The sequence below is a fragment of the Myotis myotis genome, unplaced genomic scaffold (assembly GCF_014108235.1).
Source record: "Myotis myotis isolate mMyoMyo1 unplaced genomic scaffold, mMyoMyo1.p scaffold_m19_p_7, whole genome shotgun sequence".
NCBI classification, from domain to species: Eukaryota; Metazoa; Chordata; class Mammalia; order Chiroptera; family Vespertilionidae; genus Myotis; species Myotis myotis.
The window spans coordinates 9034795-9053414 of NW_023416379.1; the positions used below are offsets into that span (position 1 = coordinate 9034795).

General features: G+C 45.8%; 2 protein-coding genes across 10 annotated transcripts in view; one reads left to right on the plus strand and one right to left on the minus strand.

Moving 5' to 3' along the window:
- The window catches only part of ZBTB2 (zinc finger and BTB domain containing 2), a 29963-nt gene extending 21661 nt beyond the window's left edge, over window positions 1-8302 (plus strand). For 3 of the 6 annotated variants that reach the window (XM_036317353.1, XM_036317354.1, XM_036317351.1), the window contains one exon: window positions 5562-8302. In XM_036317353.1, coding sequence (XP_036173246.1) covers window positions 5626-6939 — 1314 coding nt within the window. In that variant the 5' untranslated portion in view covers window positions 5562-5625 and the 3' untranslated portion in view covers window positions 6940-8302. The remainder of the gene's footprint in view (window positions 1-5561) is intronic. The other 3 variants (XM_036317350.1, XM_036317352.1, XM_036317355.1) reach the window with 1 other exon arrangement.
- Window positions 8303-15540: 7238 nt separating this feature from the next.
- The window catches only part of AKAP12 (A-kinase anchoring protein 12), a 75635-nt gene continuing 72555 nt past the window's right edge, over window positions 15541-18620 (minus strand). For all 4 annotated transcript variants that reach the window (XM_036316409.1, XM_036316407.1, XM_036316408.1 and 1 more), the window contains one exon: window positions 15541-18579. The gene's annotated coding sequence lies outside the window, so the exon portion shown is untranslated. The remainder of the gene's footprint in view (window positions 18580-18620) is intronic.

Below are 18620 nucleotides of genomic sequence, written 5' to 3' on the forward strand. Positions count from 1 at the left end.
ACTGCCCAGTCACCCCCATTCACAGACAGTAGACAGAGGACAACCTACACAATAACAAATGAGGGGAAATTACTGAACTTACAACAAAGCTTTTACCCTTAAATGGGCCTCTGCTTGGTACCGCTCATGGATGCTGAAAATCATAGTCCCAGTTTCGGATTTCGGCCCTTGCCTTTCTTTCCTGGGGAGGCAGAGCGTTCACTAACTCTGAGCCCTCCTTCCGCCTGGAGGAGTATTCTGTCTTCGCAGACAAGAGGTGCCCAGCATCTTGTGGGGTGATTTTTACCCCTAAGGGCCTGTGGTTTTCCAATTCACTGGCCCCTGCCTGGCCCTGGAAAGATCCCCCCTGGTTCTGTCTTCAGGGTAGGGTTGACTGTTTACATTATTAAAGTATTTGTCACCACACTCTCTGAAGCCTCATTGTGAATGCTGAGCTTCCCGAGGGCATCTAAATATGTCACAGTATCAGCAGTGCTGTTGGCACTCACCTTGTGCTTAATGGGAAGACCACCTGTATCTTCGTTCCTATTTAAAGGACTGTAAATAATTTAAAAGGATTATAAAAAGAGGCCAAGTAAAGATATGAGAGATCTGTATATCTTCTTTTTTAATAGTCATGTAACTCTTCCCCTTTAAACTCTCAAGGGATGCCAGTTTTTATGCTTATTCTTTATTCTTTGGCTTCCACACTTTGTAGTCAGATATTTCTCATATGATTATTTGTATGCATTCATCCTGAAACATAATCAATACAGTAATACAATAATTATTCAAATCTCTGTCACAAATTCCAATTAAAGTCATTTTCCCCTTTTTTTAATAGAATAAAAATTTAATTTAGAAGAGCTGAGTATACTGTTAATAGTTTAGCATATTGGAAACTATTTGTTAATAAGATAAAACACCTAAAGGAGCCCAAAAGAGTTATAACAGTAAGAAGTGGTATAATAAAAAATTATTATATCTGGTCAAGATGACAGCATAGGTAAATGCAGTACTCATATCCTCCCTCAACCACATCAAAACTACGACTAAGCTACAGAACAGCCATCATTTAGAACCACCTGAAATCTAGCTGAACAGAACTCCTATAACTAAGGACTCAAAGAAGCCACATCAATACGGTAGGAAGGGCAGAGACAAGGAACTGGCTGGTCCCACACTCGTGTGTGGCTGGATATCTCAGCTCAGAGGTCTCCCCTGTGGAGCAAGGGGTCCCAGCCCCAAACCAGGCCCCCCCGCCCAGGGTTCCAGTGCCAGGAAGAGAAGTCCCAGAACTCCTGGCTGTAAAAACCAGCAGGAATTGAGGCTGAGGGAGACAGAGGCTGCTGGAGTCTTGGCGTTCCTCGTAAAGGGCCTGTGCATGGACTTACTCGGACTCACTCCTTCTGGGCTCCAGGGCTGGGGCAGCAGCTCGAAAGGCTCCAGGGATACAGGGGCATCAGGGTGAGAGCCGGAGGGCCGCTTGCTCCCAGGTGGAAGCGCTGGCAGAACTATCATTCCTTTTCTGAGCGCTTCCCCCAGGAGCTGGCCGGTGGGCACCATATCTGAGTCTCCATGAGCCTGGCTAAGGCTCTTAGCCCTGCCCTGGTGATCCCCTGAGACCCGCCCTACCCAACTTTTAGGTCCACTCACACTGTTTCTGGTGTTTTTCCACACAATGACTTCTCTTGCCTTATGCTTCAGATGTTCCTAAAATCTCAAATAAGCTGAATTTGGCTTCAGTGTGCCCCGTACCTCCTACTGAGTGGCCCCAGGCCTGGCACTAGCAGCAGCTGACTGGTTCACAGTGTTGCCTCTCCTGGGCACCTCCAAGCCCAGTAGCATCTGCAGATCCCTTTGTAGCTCATGCTGGGAGGCTCTGGGCAGAACACAGGCAGCAACCTTGGCCTACACCTCCTGGGAAGCCCCACAGCCAGGGCACCCAGTGGACAGCTTCAGACCATGTTGAAGCATCACCACCCAACCACTTCCACTATTACACACTCAAGGGGCAGACTCAGTGGGCACCAGAGCCCTGCTGAAGTAAGTCGTGCTCTGTGGGGTGGTCTCCTGCCCAGCTGATCCTCTACAGTGGTTGGTGGTAGTAGCCAGTCCTTGCAGCTGACCAGCCTGGGGAGTAAATCCTCCCATTGACGTGCCAACAGCAATCAAGGCTCAACTACAACAGGAGGGTGTACACAGCACACGAGGGGGTGGAGAGCCCAGCTTGGGTGGTCAAGGAGGCTATGCAACTGGACCTTACAGCACACCTACCACATTCAGCCATTCTACCAAGCCTGGGAGACAACAGCTCTAACTAATACATAGAAACAAACACATGGAGGCTTCCAAAATGAGGAGACAAACAGGTTCCAAGTGTGAAAAAACAAGAAAAATAATTAAATGAAATGGTGGCCATCAAACTAACAGTTCAAATCAATAGTTACAAGGATGCTCAAGGACTTAGTGAGGACTTCAACAGCATAAAGAAGGATATGGGAATCATAAAACAGAACCAGTCAGAAATGAATACACTAACTGAAATGAATAATTTACAGGGAATCAACAGTAAAGAAGATGAAGTCAAGAATCAAATCAGCAGCCCGGCCAGTGTGACTCAGTGGTTGAGCGTCGACCCGTGCACCAAGAGGTTGCCAGTTTGATTTCCGGTCAAGGCACGTGCCTGGTTGTGTGGGCTCAATCTCCAACAGGGGTGTTCAGGAGGCAGCAATCAATGTTGATGTTTCTCTCTCTTTAAAAAAAAAATTTTAAAAAAAGAATCAAATCAGCAATTTAGAATATAAGGAAGCAAAAAACACCCAATCAGAATAACAAAAAACAAAAAGAATCCCAAAAAATGAGAGTTGTGTAAGGAGCCTCTGGAGCCTCTGGGACAACTTCAAGTGTACCAACATTTGTATTATGGGGGGTGCAGAAGGAGATGAGAAAGAGCAAGATATTGAAAACCTATTTGAAAAAATAATGACAGAACACTTCCCTAACCTGGTGAAGGAAAAAGACACATAAGTTCAGGGAGTCCCAAACAAAATGAACCCAAAGAGGCCCACACCAAGACACATAATTAAATTGCCAAAGGTTAAAGAACGAGAGAATCTTAAAAGCAGCAAGAGACAAGAAGTTCGTTACCTACAAGCAGTTCCCATAAGACTGTAGCTGATTTTTCAGCAGAAACTTTGCAGGCCAGAAGGGAATGGCAAGAAATATTCAAAGTGATGGAAAACAAGGACCTGCAACCAAGATTAATCTACCCAGCAAGGCTGTTAGTTAGAATTGAAGGGCAGATAAAGAGCTTCCCAGACAAGAAAAAGCTGAAGGAGTTCACCAACACCAAACCAATATTACATGAAATGTTAAAGGGTCTTCTTTAAGAAGAAGAAAAAGAAAAAATATGAATAATAAAATGGCAATAAATACATATCTATCAGCAAGTGAATATGAAAAAACAAACAAGCAGAACAGAAACATTCACAGATACAGAGAACATTTGATGGTTGCCAGATAAAAGGGGGTTGGAGGAATGGGTGAAAAGGGTTGAGGGGATTAAGAAGTACAAATTGGTAGTTACAAATAGTCATGTGAATGTAAAGTTCGGCATAGGGAATAGTACAGTCAGTAATATTCTAATAGCCATCTATGACGTCCAATGGGTGTGAGATTGGGATGATCACTTAGTAGTTATGTAATATACACCTGAAACTAACAATATTGTGTGTCAACTGTAATTGAAAAATAAAAAATACATATTTAAAAGAAAATTATTCACAAATTAAAAAAAAAAATGATTATAAAACCTAAAAGCATTTAAGGAGGGTGTCTTTGGAGCTGAAAATGCATTGTCTATAGAGTACATCCATTCGGTGGCTGATAGCACGTGCCCTATAATATGCAGAGCTGTATCTCCCTGACTTTTAATGTTGCAGAACTTCTGTCACTGCTGATGGTCCAGGAAGCACTCTTGACTATCGCTGCTTGGCTCAGGATGCCTTTTCAGGGGCGATGCAAACACTAAAATCTAAGAGCTGGAAAATCAACCAGCCCACATCTGCCATAGGTACCTCCCATAGATCACTTCACTTTTTGAAGCCTCAGTTTCCATGTCTGTCAAATGGGAATAATCACATCTGCCTCATTTACTACACAGGATTGGTTTCTTTGTTTTCATTTGTTTGTTTGTTTGTTTTTACACAGGATTGTTTTAATGCTCTAAGGCAGTGGTTCTCAACCATCTGGCCCTTTAAATACAGTTCCTCATGTTGTGACCCAACCATAAAATTATTTTCGTTGCTACTTCATAACTGTAATGTTGCTACTGTTATGAATCATCATGTAAATATCTGATATTCAGGATGGTCTTAGGTGACCCCTGTGAAAGGGTCGTTCGACCGCCAATGGGGTCGCGACCCACAGGTTGAGAACCACTGCTCTAAGGAATCTTGGTATCATGGCTTTGGTATTAGACCCAGATTTAATTCCCCATTTTACCACTTAATAACTCTGTGATACTGAGCAAGGTATGAATTCCTTTGAGCCTGGGTCCTTATCTGTAATATGAGAGTTAATGGCAATTATGTGAAGTAATGCCTGGAAAGCCCAGCTGCAGTTCCGATGATGATGACGACGACGGTGACATTTGATTAAGGAACTGAGTTGTCCTAGAACCACCTTTTTTTTAAGGGAGAGGGATAGATTGATTTGTGGTCCCACTTATTTAGACATTCATTAGTTTATTCTTGCATGTGCCCATTGAACCTGCAACCTTGGAGTATCAGAACGACGTTCTAACCAGCTGAGCTCCCCTGGCCAGGGCCTGCAGCCACCCTTGAGTGCAGTCTCGCAGCACTGGGAAGGTGACCCGACGGTGCCAGAGCTGGGCCGAGGCCGGCCTTCATCTCCGTCACCGCCTTGCTGGACGTAGATCAGAGAGTTGCAGACAGACAGAAATAGGCTTTGTTTTTCTCACTTTTGTTGTCTTGCTCTTGGCCACTTGTTCTGACTAGTCCAGCTCCCCATGTCATTTTACAAATGAAGAAACTTTTAAAATCAGGAAGGTTGTTTGATTTACTTTAAAAGGTCTCCTACTGAACTCTGGGTGACCTTGGATCCATACAGAACCCTAGACTTTGAGCAAAGGATGTGCCAGGTCACTGGTTCCTAACCATTACTGGGCCACCGGCCACTCAGACTGATAGTGAAGGATCCGCTCCATAAAACACAGACTTGGTAGGATACACTTTACATAAACCACTAGGAGAAAAACTGCTTCAAGACTATAAGTTAGGATACCTCATTTGTTTAACATGAACTTTTTCTTTCTCAGTCCTTGAAGATATACTTACTGTATTTCTCTCTGTTCCTAATATAATTAATGTTAAATTATATGGATTCCCATTATGTCCTTGAGTATTCCATTCATGACACTAACAGTAAGAAATGGGAAATGTTCATGTTTCATTCACCTTTTTAGAAAGTGCTTGTTTTTTCCTTCAGGCTGGATGTTATCATTTGAGACAGTTACTGACACATTGACTGACAGACTTCTGACTTGTTCTTTCTTTCAGTGAATGTGTCCGTCTGAAACCGACTGACATCCAGCCCGACATTTTCAGCTACCTCTTACACCTGATGTACACTGGGAAGATGGCGCCTCAGCTCATCGACCCTGTGCGCCTGGAGCAGGGGATCAAGTTCCTCCACGCCTACCCTCTGATCCAGGAGGCCAGCCTGGCCAGCCAGGGCGCCTTCTCTCACCCCGACCAGGTGTTCCCGCTGGCCTCCTCCTTGTATGGCATTCAGATCGCAGACCATCAGTTGAGACAGGCCACCAAGATGGCTCCGATACCTGAGAAACTCGGGCGAGAACCCCGGCCCCAGACCTCCAGGGTGAGCCAGGAGCAGGTGCCCGAAGCCACGCAGCTCTCCCAGCTGACTTCAAATCTGCCCCAGGTCAGCCGGACACACATGACCCCCTCGGACCCCCTGCAGACCTCCCTGTCTCCAGAACTCGTTTCCACTCCTGTTCCTCCCGCCGCCGCCGCCGCCGGGGAGGAGGCCAACCTGGAAGCCTCTTCCTCTGACGAGCAGCCCTCCTCCCTCACCATCGCCCACGTCAAGCCGAGCATCATGAAGAGGAACGGCAGCTTCCCCAAGTACTACGCCTGCCACCTGTGCGGGCGGCGCTTCGCCCTGCGGAGCAGCCTGCGGGAGCACCTGCAGATCCACACCGGGGTGCCCTTCGCGGCCAGCCAGCCCGGGGAGGGCCGCGGGCCCCTGTCTCTCTGCAGCAACGCCGCGGACCTGGGGAAGGACGCCATGGAGGCGCCCGAGGCCGGGATGATCAGCGACAGCGAGCTGCAGCACATCTCCGACTCCCCCATCATCGACGGCCAGCAGCACTCGGAGACGCCGCCGCCCTCGGACATCGCGGACATTGACAACTTGGAGCAGGCGGACCAAGAGCGGGAGGTCAAGAGGCGCAAGTATGAGTGCACCATCTGTGGGCGCAAGTTCATCCAGAAGAGCCACTGGCGGGAGCACATGTACATTCACACCGGGAAGCCCTTCAAGTGCAGCACCTGCGACAAGAGCTTCTGCCGGGCCAACCAGGCCGCCCGGCACGTGTGCCTCAACCAGAGCATCGACACCTACACCATGGTGGACAAGCAGACCCTGGAGCTCTGCACGTTCGAGGAGGGCAGCCAGATGGACAACATGCTGGTACAAACTAACAAACCCTACAAGTGCAACCTGTGCGACAAGACGTTCTCCACTCCCAACGAGGTTGTCAAACACTCCTGCCAAAACCAGAACTCGGACGTCTTCGCCCTGGACGAGGGGCGGTCCATCCTCCTGGGCAGCGGGGACTCTGAAGTCACGGAACCCGACCACCCCGTGTTAGCGAGCATTAAAAAGGAACAGGAAACGGTGTTGTTAGACTGAATGTTAGGTATCTTTTTAAAACTGTCATTTTTTTTACAAAGACTGTCTTCCTTCCCTTTCCCGATTCAGAACTATCGTTCTCCATGGCATGATACGAGAGGTCCCGGGTCCCTTGCCCCTCTCCTTGCCCGTGTCCCCAGCCCCTCCTCCCCCTCCTCCGTAAGGCTCTGTGCATTATAAACCTGGAACATTTGCTTTCATTCAGGGGACATCGGAAAGATTATAGCCAGTAGTACTTGTACACTCAAATGGGTTTTGAGTCTTAGATTATTTAAAAGCATACTTGCTTGGAACTAATGAAGGGTATTTAACAAAACCAAACAACCAGAATGCAATTTGGTAAGCTAAAATTATGACCTTCCCCGGGTAGTGTCTTCCTTCTCAGAAAAACAATGTCAGGAAATCCAGCATGCTTCTTGGAGACACAGCTGGGCTCTTTACTATGCAAAGTCTCGGGTGGAAAACCTTAAACCCAAGAGAACACTCTTAGTACTCATCCTCCAGGTGTCTCATTTCAGAATGCGTTCTTTGAGATTATGTCCAGTCAAGAAAAATCATTAGTTAAGAAACCTCCTTGAACAAAACACGGGAAAAAAAGTAATAATGTGATGGCAATCTTAATTTTTGGATAAAACATGACAAGCTGTGAGTTTGTGTGTTTGTAAGAGAAAAACGTGTGATCCTTGCGACAAACAGGTGAATTAATGCACATGCCTTATCTAATTGCTGGCTTCTTTCAAAGTTGAACAACAGAGTACTGTATTTTCATTTTTGATAAACGTGTTGGTTTTAAAAATGAGATTGAAAGTGCTATTCTGTCGATGGTCTTTCTGAATAGTGTTGACATGCCATTCTAGCAGTTGCCAGTGGTAAATTTGTATTAGCACCAACCTGCTGCTTTTAAATCAGTGTGTCTGCTGCAGGAAAAGGGATACAGGATCTCATAGGGGAAGCTGTGAGCAGAACATGGGAGCCTTAAGGGTTTTTAAAATTAATGCTAATAGTTTACTGGCAACACTCAGTGAAAACATCAAAAATGGCAAAGAGAAATCAGGACCAAAAAAACCTAATTACTGTTTGGGAAAAAACATGACTTTGATATTTAGTCTCCAGTTTTTTTAACACCTGAAGTTTCCTCTATTGGCCTGAGAACAGTAAAATTGGTCCATTAGTCTTTCCTTGGGACAAAACAGGAGCCAGAAGTAAGGACCGAAGGGGAGAGGGGAGAACAATAGCAATGCTGTGTACGTATATGTTAAAACTGACCATCCCATCCTCCTATTTCATGTATAGTTGAGTTCTAAGATTTGTAAGTTTTTATACATACTTTCATTAAATAAACATTTAATTAAATGGGTACATATTTTATCTATGTATGACTTTGTCAGCCCAAAACGATGCAAGGAGGGGAAATGGAGATGCTTTCTTGCTCTGTCTCCTCCTCCTCTGCCTGTGGAACTTTGGGCAGTTTCCTGACCTGAATGGCATTTTCCACATTTGTTAAATGAAGACATTGATAACGGAATTGTGTCATCATAGTGTGAGAGTTAAATGAGGAAAGTCTATATGAAGATGCTATGAACAATCAAAGTTTGACCAGGAATGGGTCTGGAGATGGTGTTACCCAACTTTCTTTTACAAGGAAGGAAAAGGCCAAGGAATGTTTGCTTAGGTTCATGCTATATAAACTAGGTTATGAAATATTGAGTGGTTTCTGCCGATTTTTTTGTTTAAAATATATATATTTTCATTGATTTCAGAGAAGAAGGGAGAAGGGAGAGAGAAACAGAAATAACAATAATGAGGGGTGTGCCGCGCTGGCACAGCCAGGTTCCCTGAGCCTGAGGGGGCGGTGAAGGATTTAGAAAAGACAGACAAGAGAAGAAAGCTGGGCGCTAGGTGGGACGCTGCCCTCTCTGATGGCGAGACAGCGCCTCGGCCTGCAAACCGAGTCTTTATTTTATAGCCAGATCCCAGGAGGCAAAGTAAGGCCTGGTCACAACGTTCTCACGGTTTCGAATCTACTCAATGACATGCACCTGATCAAGCTTTGTTTACTTGCGGCACCTCCCGCAGCCCACGTCACTCAGCCACCTGGGGCCACAGGTTCGGACTATAAGGTCAAGCTTACAAGAGCCTTGGCTATAATTGTGCTGGGACTTGCATGTGGCTTTACCACGAGAGGATCATTATGAGTCCCAGGCTTGAGCCTGTCCAAACGCTATAGCTGCTCTCCACAGAGGGAGAATCACCGATTGGCTGCCTCCTGCAAGCCCCACACGGGATCATGCCCGCAACCTAGGAATCGAACCATGACCTCCTGGTTCATAGGTCGACACTCAACCAGAGCCACGCCGGCTGGACTATTTTATTTTTTTTTAAATATATTTTATTGATTTTTTTTTTAACAGACAGGAAGGGAGAGGGATAGAGAGAAACATCGACGAGAAAGAAACATCGATGCCTCCTTCACACTCCTTACTGGGGACGTGCCCACAACCAAGGTACATGCCCTTGACTGGAATCGAACCTGGGACCCTTCAGTCCGCCGGCTGATGCTCTACCCACTGAGCCAAACAGGCTAGGGCTAGACAATTTCCTTTTAAAAAAATACTAGATTCACATCTCCTAACTTAAATAGTCTTGTGTCCAGTTAATTCTCTGAATATCTATGAAAGGGGAAATTGGGGCATCCTCCACCACCCCTAGGCTGCCTTAAAGGGACGAAGGATCAGCCTAAAGACAGGGTCTTGGAGACTTGGAAGGGAGTGGAGTCATTCCTAGCATGCTTCCCGATTTGAAGCAAGGGGCTCCTTAACGAGATGGGTACAATGTACAGATTGGTGCATGAGCTCTTAGAAGAAATGCGTGTCTGAGACCCTGGGATTTACTCTACATCTCCCTGTTCTCGTTCTCAATGCCCTTGTTAACCTGGGAGCACAGAAAAATCATAAAACACCCTACATAGTTTTTGAGGAGGCCACCTCGATGGGCCTCCTTGCTATAAGAGAGGTAAGGTCTGGATGAGGAGATAAAATGGTGCTAGGTCATGGGCCAAGGTCATACAACTACTTAGGGTAATTACAGAGCCCAGGCCTCCCAATGCAGGGCTCTTTCTGCTACCAGCACACTGCCTCAGAAACCCTCCTTAGTAGCTGTTTAAATTTATCTCTAGGGGGCCCTAGCTGTCTTGGCTCTGTGGATAGAGCATAGGCCTGCAGATTGAAAGGTCCCAGGTTCAATTCTGGTCAAGGGCACATGCCCAGGTTGTGGGCTCGATCCCCAGGCAGGAGGCAGCCAATTAATGATTCTCATCATTGATATTTCCCTCTCCCCTTCTGCCTCCCTGAGATCAATAAAAAAATAAAAACAAATGTACCTTTATGTATATTTTTGTTAGCAAAAAAAGATGGACTAAAGAATTATTTCACCTGTTTAGTTAGAGATGCCCCTAAGCAGACAAAGGATAGAGGGCAGCATCCAGAGATGATGCCCAGTTTGGGGAGCCTCTGGAGTGACCAGGGAGAGACTGCAGATTGGCTTCCTCCAACCCAAGCCCCCACCCCATAGGGCCCCCCTGCAAGTGTTTCTGGGGGATGTGCTAGCAAGCCACAAAACCTGAAAAGGCACCAGGGACAGGAGGAGAGAAAGGAAATGCAGATGGCATGAGGTGGATGTTTCCTCTCTGAAAAAGAGCATGGCCCGGCCGGCGTGGCTCAGTGCTTGAGCATCGACCTATGAACCAGGAGTTCACGGTTTGATTCCCAGTCAGGGCACACGAGTATGCCTGGGTTTGGGGCTCGATTCCCAGTATGAGGCATGCAGGAGGTAGCTGATCAATGATGCTCTCATCATCAATGTTTCTATCTCTCCCTCTCCTTTCCTCTCTGAAATCAATAAAAATACATTTTTTTTAAAGAAGATGGAAAATCCTTACGAAGGGCTATCCTGTCTTGGCAGGTGTGGCTCAGTTAATTGGGTTGTGAGGTGGTGGGAACAGCACCAGGTGTCTGACAGGAAGGGGGGTGGGGGGTGCGGGGTGGGGGGGCGGTCAGACCAAACCTGGGTTAGAAAAGAATTCAGAGCCAAGACCCAAACTGTAAGAGAACATGTACTGGGTAAATCACAGGTAGAAAAGGTAATTTCTAGAAGAAATGAGTTTAGGGAGACAAATTATGGAGGCAAAGGAAGGGCCTTGGAGCTTGGGAGTGAGGAAGCTGGCAGTAAAGAGCCGGGGCAGGGAAGGAGAGGGCGGGTTGGGGAGGGAAGGGGAGGGAAGGGGAAAGGCACCAGGGTGCTCCCAGGAGGAAGAGCGCACTGGGTCCTCCGGCCTAAGGATTTTATTTTTAATTTTTTTGTTAATCCTCACCCGAGGATATTTTTCCATGGATTTTTAGAGAGAGTGGAAGGGACGGGGAGAGAGAGAGAGAGAGAGACATCTAACCAGGGCAAGGGCAGAGGATTGAGCCTGCAACCCAAGAGGTACGTGCCCTTGACTGGAATGGAACCCAAAACCCTTCAGTCCTCGGGCTGACGCTCTAACCACTGAGAAAAACCAGCTAGGGCATGTCCTAAGGGTTTGTTGTTTGTTTTTTAATATATTGATTTCAGAGAGGAAAGGAGGAGAGATAGTAACATCAATGATGAGAGAGAATCATTGATCGGCTGCCTTCTGCAAGCCCCACACTGGGAATCGAGTCAGCAACCGAGACATGTGTCCTGCCTAGAAATTGAACCGTGATCTTCTGGTTCATAGGTCAACACTCAACGACTGAGCCACGCAGGCCAGGGCCAGGGGGCGATCTTAATAGAATATTCAGCAGCTTTCTAGGTGTATCCTTTCAGGGTGTGTTCCCCACTGATTGATTGGCAGGCACCAGGGCAGGGGGTCATTATCCAATGCAGCTGGTCCTGAGGTCAGCTGTGCCTGGCATTGTTGCTTATCTGAGCCTGGAGCTGAAATACAACTGAGGCATAGATGTTGTCTCTGGGGCTGAAAGGTCAGGGGATCCAAACCCCAAGACCAGGGCTATGCTCGGGGAGAAGAGTCACCGGGGGCAAGATCCCACCCTACAGTCGATTGTCCTATGCTAGGCCCCTGGGGCTTTCCACCCGGTGACCTACCTAGCCCCTCATCCTTGCTCTGCTATCAGTCTATCAGTGGTTCTCAACCTTCTGGCCCTTTAAATACAGTTCCTCATAATGTGACCCAACCATAAAATTATTTTCGTTGCTACTTCATAACTGTAATGTTGCTACTGTTATGAATCGTAATGTAAATATCTGATATGCAGGAGGGTCTTAGGCGACCCCTGTGAAAGGGTCGTTCGACCGCCAAAGGGGTCGCAACCCACAGGTTGAGAACCACTACTGCCTACAACAGTCCCTTAAGCCAAATGGTTGCTGGTTTGATTTCCGTTGAGGGCATATGCCGGGGTTTCTGGCTCGATCCCCAGTAAGGGGTGCAGGAGGCAGCCGCTTGATATCTTGCTCTCATATCAATGTTTCTCGTGCTTTCTTCGCCCTTCTCTCTAAAAATCAAACACAAAAAATCTTTTTTAAAAAAAGAGGGGAGGGGGCTATCCTTTGGCCTTGCAGGATCACAAACATCTGTGGCCTACACTCATCAAGTTCTAGCCCAGCTGGCGTAGCTCAGTGGTTGAGCGTTGATCTATGAACCAGGAGGTCAAGGTTCGATTCCCAGTCATGGCACATGCCTAGGCACCCAGCAGGGGGCGTGTAGGAGGCAGCAGATCAATGATTCTCATCATTGATGTTTTTATCTCTCCTTGCTTCCTCTCTAAAATAAAATATATTTTAAATGATAGACACATACTTCTTTATTCATTTTCTTTTCAATCCTCACCTGACAATATTTTTCCATTGACTTTTAGAGAGACTGGAAGAGAGAGGGAAAGACAGAGAAATATTGATGTGAGAGAAACACATTGATTGGTTGCCTCCTGCACACGCCCTGGCCAGGGCCAGGGAGCAGCCTGCAACCAAGGTATGTGCCTTTGACCAGAATTGGACCCTGGACCCTTTGATCCACAGGCTGAGGTTCTATCCACTGAGCCAAACCAGCTAGGGCAATAAAATACATATTTTTAAAAATTCTAGTAACACCCTAGCCACTGTGATAACTGAAAACTCACAGCCCCCAGCACTGCCCTGGAGGCGCTAGCATAGCATATAGTAGCATCGCAGAGACAGCCTCACTTCCCTGAACTATTTGAATACTTGTTAGGGTTAATCTCATTCCTTGATACAGCCCACCTGCCCACCCTATAGTATCATGTCTGTCAAATCTTTTAAAAGAACCCTGATTGTGTTCAGGTTTCAAGTTCAACAGGCAACCCCACCTGCTTTTCCAGGTACGAGGTGAGCTCCTAAGACTAACGGGGATAATCAGGATCAAGCACAGTGTGGCTTTAAAATTTAAATTCGCCTAATTTAAGTATTGCCCGTGTGCTCACGAATTACACTGTGATTAGAACTGAAGGAAAAGCACAGGGTGGTTACGAGGCTCTAGTATCCAGTATCCTGTTGTAGGGAAATAACACTGATGTCGTCAGTTAGGAACTGTTACTCCACCCCGTCCCCAAATCCGAGTGTTACAGTGAAGCTTCTCTTAAGAGGTCAGAGGTAACACTTCTCTGGTGTTACAGATTTCAGTGTTAACTAGCAACGGGAAAATATGCAGAGTTATGAGATTACAGAGTAGAGCACTGTAAGGACGCCAGTTATATTTCTATCTCAAGAAATGGGTTTCCCCCTGGCCAGGTGGCTCGGTTGGAGCATCGTCCCGAGCACCAAAAGGTTCCGGGTTCGATACCCGGTTGGGGCGTATGTGGGAGGCAACCAATAGCTGTTTCTCATGTTGATGTCGCTCTCTTCCCCCACCCCTTCTTTTCTAAAATCAATGAAAAAATATCCTCAGTGAAAGAAATGTTTGATTTGTGAGCTGTGACATTTAAAAAAAAGATTTTCTTCATTATCTTCACCACCATGCCATCTCCAAGTCCTGGCCACCTTAGCCTAAACCTGTTATCACTTAAGAGCAGGTGATAATCTCAAATCTCTCATAAAGATAGACCCCAGATCAGTTTCTGTTTTATTTCTTTTTTCCTAATCCTCACCCAAGGACATGTTTAGAGAGAGAGACAGAGAGAGAGAAACATTGATCCATTACCTCCTGTTTGGGCCCCAATCGGGGACTGAACCCACAACCCAGGCATGTGCTCTGGCCGGAAATCAAACCGGCAACACTTCAGTGCACAGGACAAAGCTCAACCAACTGAGCCACTCCCGCTAGGCCCAGGTCATTTTCCTAACTCCAGTGACCTAGGCTGGAGATGGTAAGGAATTTGGAGAGGAGTGTGCCGAGCCAGCACCGCCATGGGCGAACTTGAGAGGGAGCGGTGACGGATTTAGAAAAGACAGACAAGAGAAGAAAGCTGGGCGCTAGGTGGGACGCTGCCCTCTCTGATGGAGACAGCGCCCCGGCCTGCACGCCGAGTCTTTATTTTATAGCCAGATCCCAGGAGGCAAAGTAAGGGCCTGGTTACGACGTTCTCGTGGTTTCGAATCTACTCAATGACATGCACCTGATCAAGCTTTGTTTACTTGTGGCACCTCCCGCAGCCCACATCACTCAGCCACGTGGGGCCACAGGTTCGGACCATAAGGTCAGGCTTACAACTTTGGCTATAATCGTGCTGGGAGGGCTTTGCCCTCCAAGCTGGGACTTGCACGTGGCTTTGCCAGGAGAGGACCGTGCCCTCTCATTAGTCCCAGGCTTGAACCTGTTCAAACGCTGTAGCTACTCTCCACAGAGGAGAAACTTGGATTTACACAAAAATGCAAGGTTGCCCAGCAGATCCATTTCTGGAATCACTTTGAAAATGTGCCGAAACCGGTTTGGCTCAGTGGATAGAGCGTCGGCCTGTGGACTGAAGGGTCCCAGGTTCGGTTCCGGTCAAGGGCATGTACCTTGGTTGCGGGCACATCCCCAGTAGGAGATGTGCAGGAGGCAGCTTATCGATGTTTCTCTCTCATCGATGTTTCTAACTCTCTATCTCTCTCCCTTCCTCTCTGTAAAAAATCAATAAAATATATTAAAAAAAAAAAAAAAAAAGAAAATGAATAGTCATGTAGGCTTGAGGTTACTGGACACATTGGTTGTGTCCAGGTTTTATCCGCTCACTACCTGGAGTCCTTGAACTGTGTCCATTTCCTTTCTTGTAGAGACTTAACTCTAGTTCTGATTGTTGGTTGGGATTTCAAAGTCTGTGTGACTATCCAAAAACTGTACATGACGACACTGTTCATTTTGGGGTTTTTGGAGGTCAGTCAGAGGTTTAATAAGATTCCAATTAAAGGGCTCCCCTGACCCCAAAAGGTTAAAAATCACCGACAGAGATTTTTGCACATTCACACATATCCCAGAGACATTCCAAACTCCCATGATGCTCTGCGCGGTGTCACAAAGGGATGGCTTAGTAGTTAAAAAGTTAAATGTGTGAGGAATATCACGAAATGACAGGGAAAAGCAAGCAAAACTGAATTAAGGTAAAAATTATAGAGAGAAAACCCATGGCATTTCATTAGGTTGCATTTTATTTAGATAAATGAAAATTTGCCCCCACACAGAACTAGGAATCAAATATTGTCTGAGGTTAAAGAAAACTGCTAGGCTTGAAGCTTACACTGAAAGCTAAAATTTTCAGCCCTTGACTATCTGTAGCTCCAAACAGCAAAGGAAACTTCTGGAACAAAGTAGACATGTACAGAGAGAGACAACTTGTGTGAACCATTAAGAAAATAACCTTTAGGGGCACATTTTATAGTCTTCAATTACAAGAAGTGGCGAGAGTTTACAAGTCTTGCATTGCTTTCTGTTGTACATGGTTCCATAGTAATGCCAAAAATAGCAAAATTTAGGCACTTGCTCCAATTTCTGCAGATTACACGGTTACTATGAACTTCATAAAGTAACGGCAGCTTTAGAATTATAACACAGAACTAACTGTATTTCACGCTACAGTTGTTAATAGCATTCCTCGTTAGTAAAACAATGTTGCTTAACAGACAGAGGTACAGAGCTTGTACAGAAGTAACCCAGGGCCCGTCCAGATGTAGGAGGAGCAGAGCCATGAAGGCGACCAGCTGTGATGACCTGCGTGGCCACATGTCAGTACAAATGTGATGAAGTGGTGGGATGGAATTTAAACCGAAGAGGGAAAAAAAAAGGAAATCTGTTTACCACAAACGACACAAATCTTTAATCTGCTCAAAATAGCACAGTGTCTTCCTGCCGGAGAGAGGAGCTACCATTGAACTCCTTCCAAATCGCTGTCATCTCCAATACGTTTTGGTTGATCTTCAAAAACAGACACCGGCGCCTGGCCGGTGTCGCTCAGTGGTGGAGTGTCAACCTATGAACCGGGAGGTCACAGTTCTATTCTGTCAGGGCACATGCCCAGGTTGTGGGCTCGATCCCCAGTAGGGGGCGTGCAGGAGGCAGCCCATCAATGATACTCTCTCACCATTGATGTTTCTAAATTTGACACGAGCACTTTTTTAAAGAAGTCCCAAGTTGGCCAGAGAAGCTATTTAGATCAGCGGTCGCCAACCTTCCGACCGCCATTGGTCTGCGGACCACCGGCTGGTGACCACTGCTCCGAAGGCTTCCTTAAACCAGTGGTCGCCAACCTTTCGGACCTCATGGACCACCGGTTGGCAGCCGCTGATTTAGATCACAGGTTTCTTTTTTTTTAATTTGGAGATTTTAAAGTTTAACAATTAAGCACAGGTGGCTATTATACATGAGAGTAATTCCTAAAAGCTAGTCAGTACTTTCCAGCTACAAGGCCGTACACTAGAACCGGTGTTTTATTGTAGTCAGGTGTGTTGGTATCAGAGCAACTACTACAGCCAATGTTTTATTGTAATCAGGTGTGTTGGTATCAGAGCAACTACTTGTCACTTCTAACAGCAAATGTTCTTTCTGCTAAAAGGCTATTCTAGTCTTTCTAGAATGTTATCCTTTAAAATCAATTGGCCATTGAAATTAAGTTCTCAAACTGGGAGTACCGAGCTGGAGTAAAATTTTTAAAGTGTCTTTGCTAGGCCAGTTTACCTGCGGAAAAGTGGAATTTTAGGGCAGATAACGGACTATTCTTTGTGTGGCAACTGTTCAACAGCATCCTTTATATATTAGCAGGAATCAGACATCATTTTTAACATTTAGAAAAATTCCTGTTGCAAGGCAATTTTACTACTAAGCCTTCTTAAAATTTCTTTCTAGAAACACTCATCATGAACAAACATTAATGCAGAAAATTGGCCTTTTCAGGAAGATACCACCAGATGGTAGCATTGTATCAGTACCGTCCATCTGAAAAGCCCCTGGTTTATTTTGGCAGACACCTATCTGCTATGACTTCCTCTGAACATGAACTCAAACCGGTATGAAGTGGTCACATCATGCAGCAACTACATTAGAAAGCTCTATCTAGCTTTTTCTGCTTGCAGAAGGCAGGAAACACAGGTCTCAGCCTTCCTAGTATCTAATAAAACCAGCAAATCTAAGTGAAGCAAATATTTTATTTACTAGTAAGTCAGTTGTCAAATCACAGTTTATCCAAATGAACATAATGTGACATTGTTCTAAAAGAGTGGGCACAAATATGGCACAGACACAATCCAGCATCTATCAAAATGCCATTGTAAAGAGCCTGATTTGCTTCATGCCGTGTGGGAATGTGGTCCCGCATGTAAGGGTAGAACCCAAAACTTACAGTCAATCCTTTTCTTGAGAGTATGAAAAACATTTCACTACTTTGCCTCAGGATTAAGCCCACATCTGTCCAAACCACCATAACAATTAGGAGAAAAGACTGGAAGTTAATCTACTACTGAAAAAAAAAAAAAAACAAACTTCCACTCTCCACTGGGCTTGAAAGAAAAATTTCACAGTAACCACAGAACATTCTGTATGCTTCCGCCCTAAAGATGCTTTTCATTTTTAGCACATTATGCATCATAGGAAAGTGACCGACTTCAGAGTAATACTAAACACGGGCCTCGTCCTTAGGGAATTTTAAAGTGAGAATGCAGCTTCTGCTCAGGAATGTTATTCTAGGAAGCTGTTTTCACAGGTTGTACGGGAGGCTCAGAGCTGCCACGGCGACACTTATGGCCCATGCCCCATCACAGACTGGGGTACATCGGAAGTGTACTCTACCGCACATCTCCTTAAACAGTAGGAAAAAATATACAATAGATACAGGAGGAGGATTACTTAAGACATACATATAAATACATAAAGAATGATACTCCAGTTTGAGAAGTGGAACTAGGTATTGCCAACTCCAGTTCCAGGTGAAGAATTCAGGAGCTCGGATGAGAAACACGATATGGCATCAAGGGGACGCGGCAGGCGGTCTTGAGGAAGAACTGGTTCTAGCTCCCGAAGCAGCCTCAGGATTGTCGGGGTTCTCTGGGAATGAGATCGGTTGGCAGGCCTGTTCTTGGGATCTCAAAGTTCTGAAATCTTGGTCTTGAGTGTCATCAGCAGCATTCATTTTCTTCTACCACTTGTCTTCACATTCTGGTCTTGCAAAGACACTCGTGTAACTAGAGGAGAAAGAAAGATTCCAAAGTAAAAATAGTCTCCT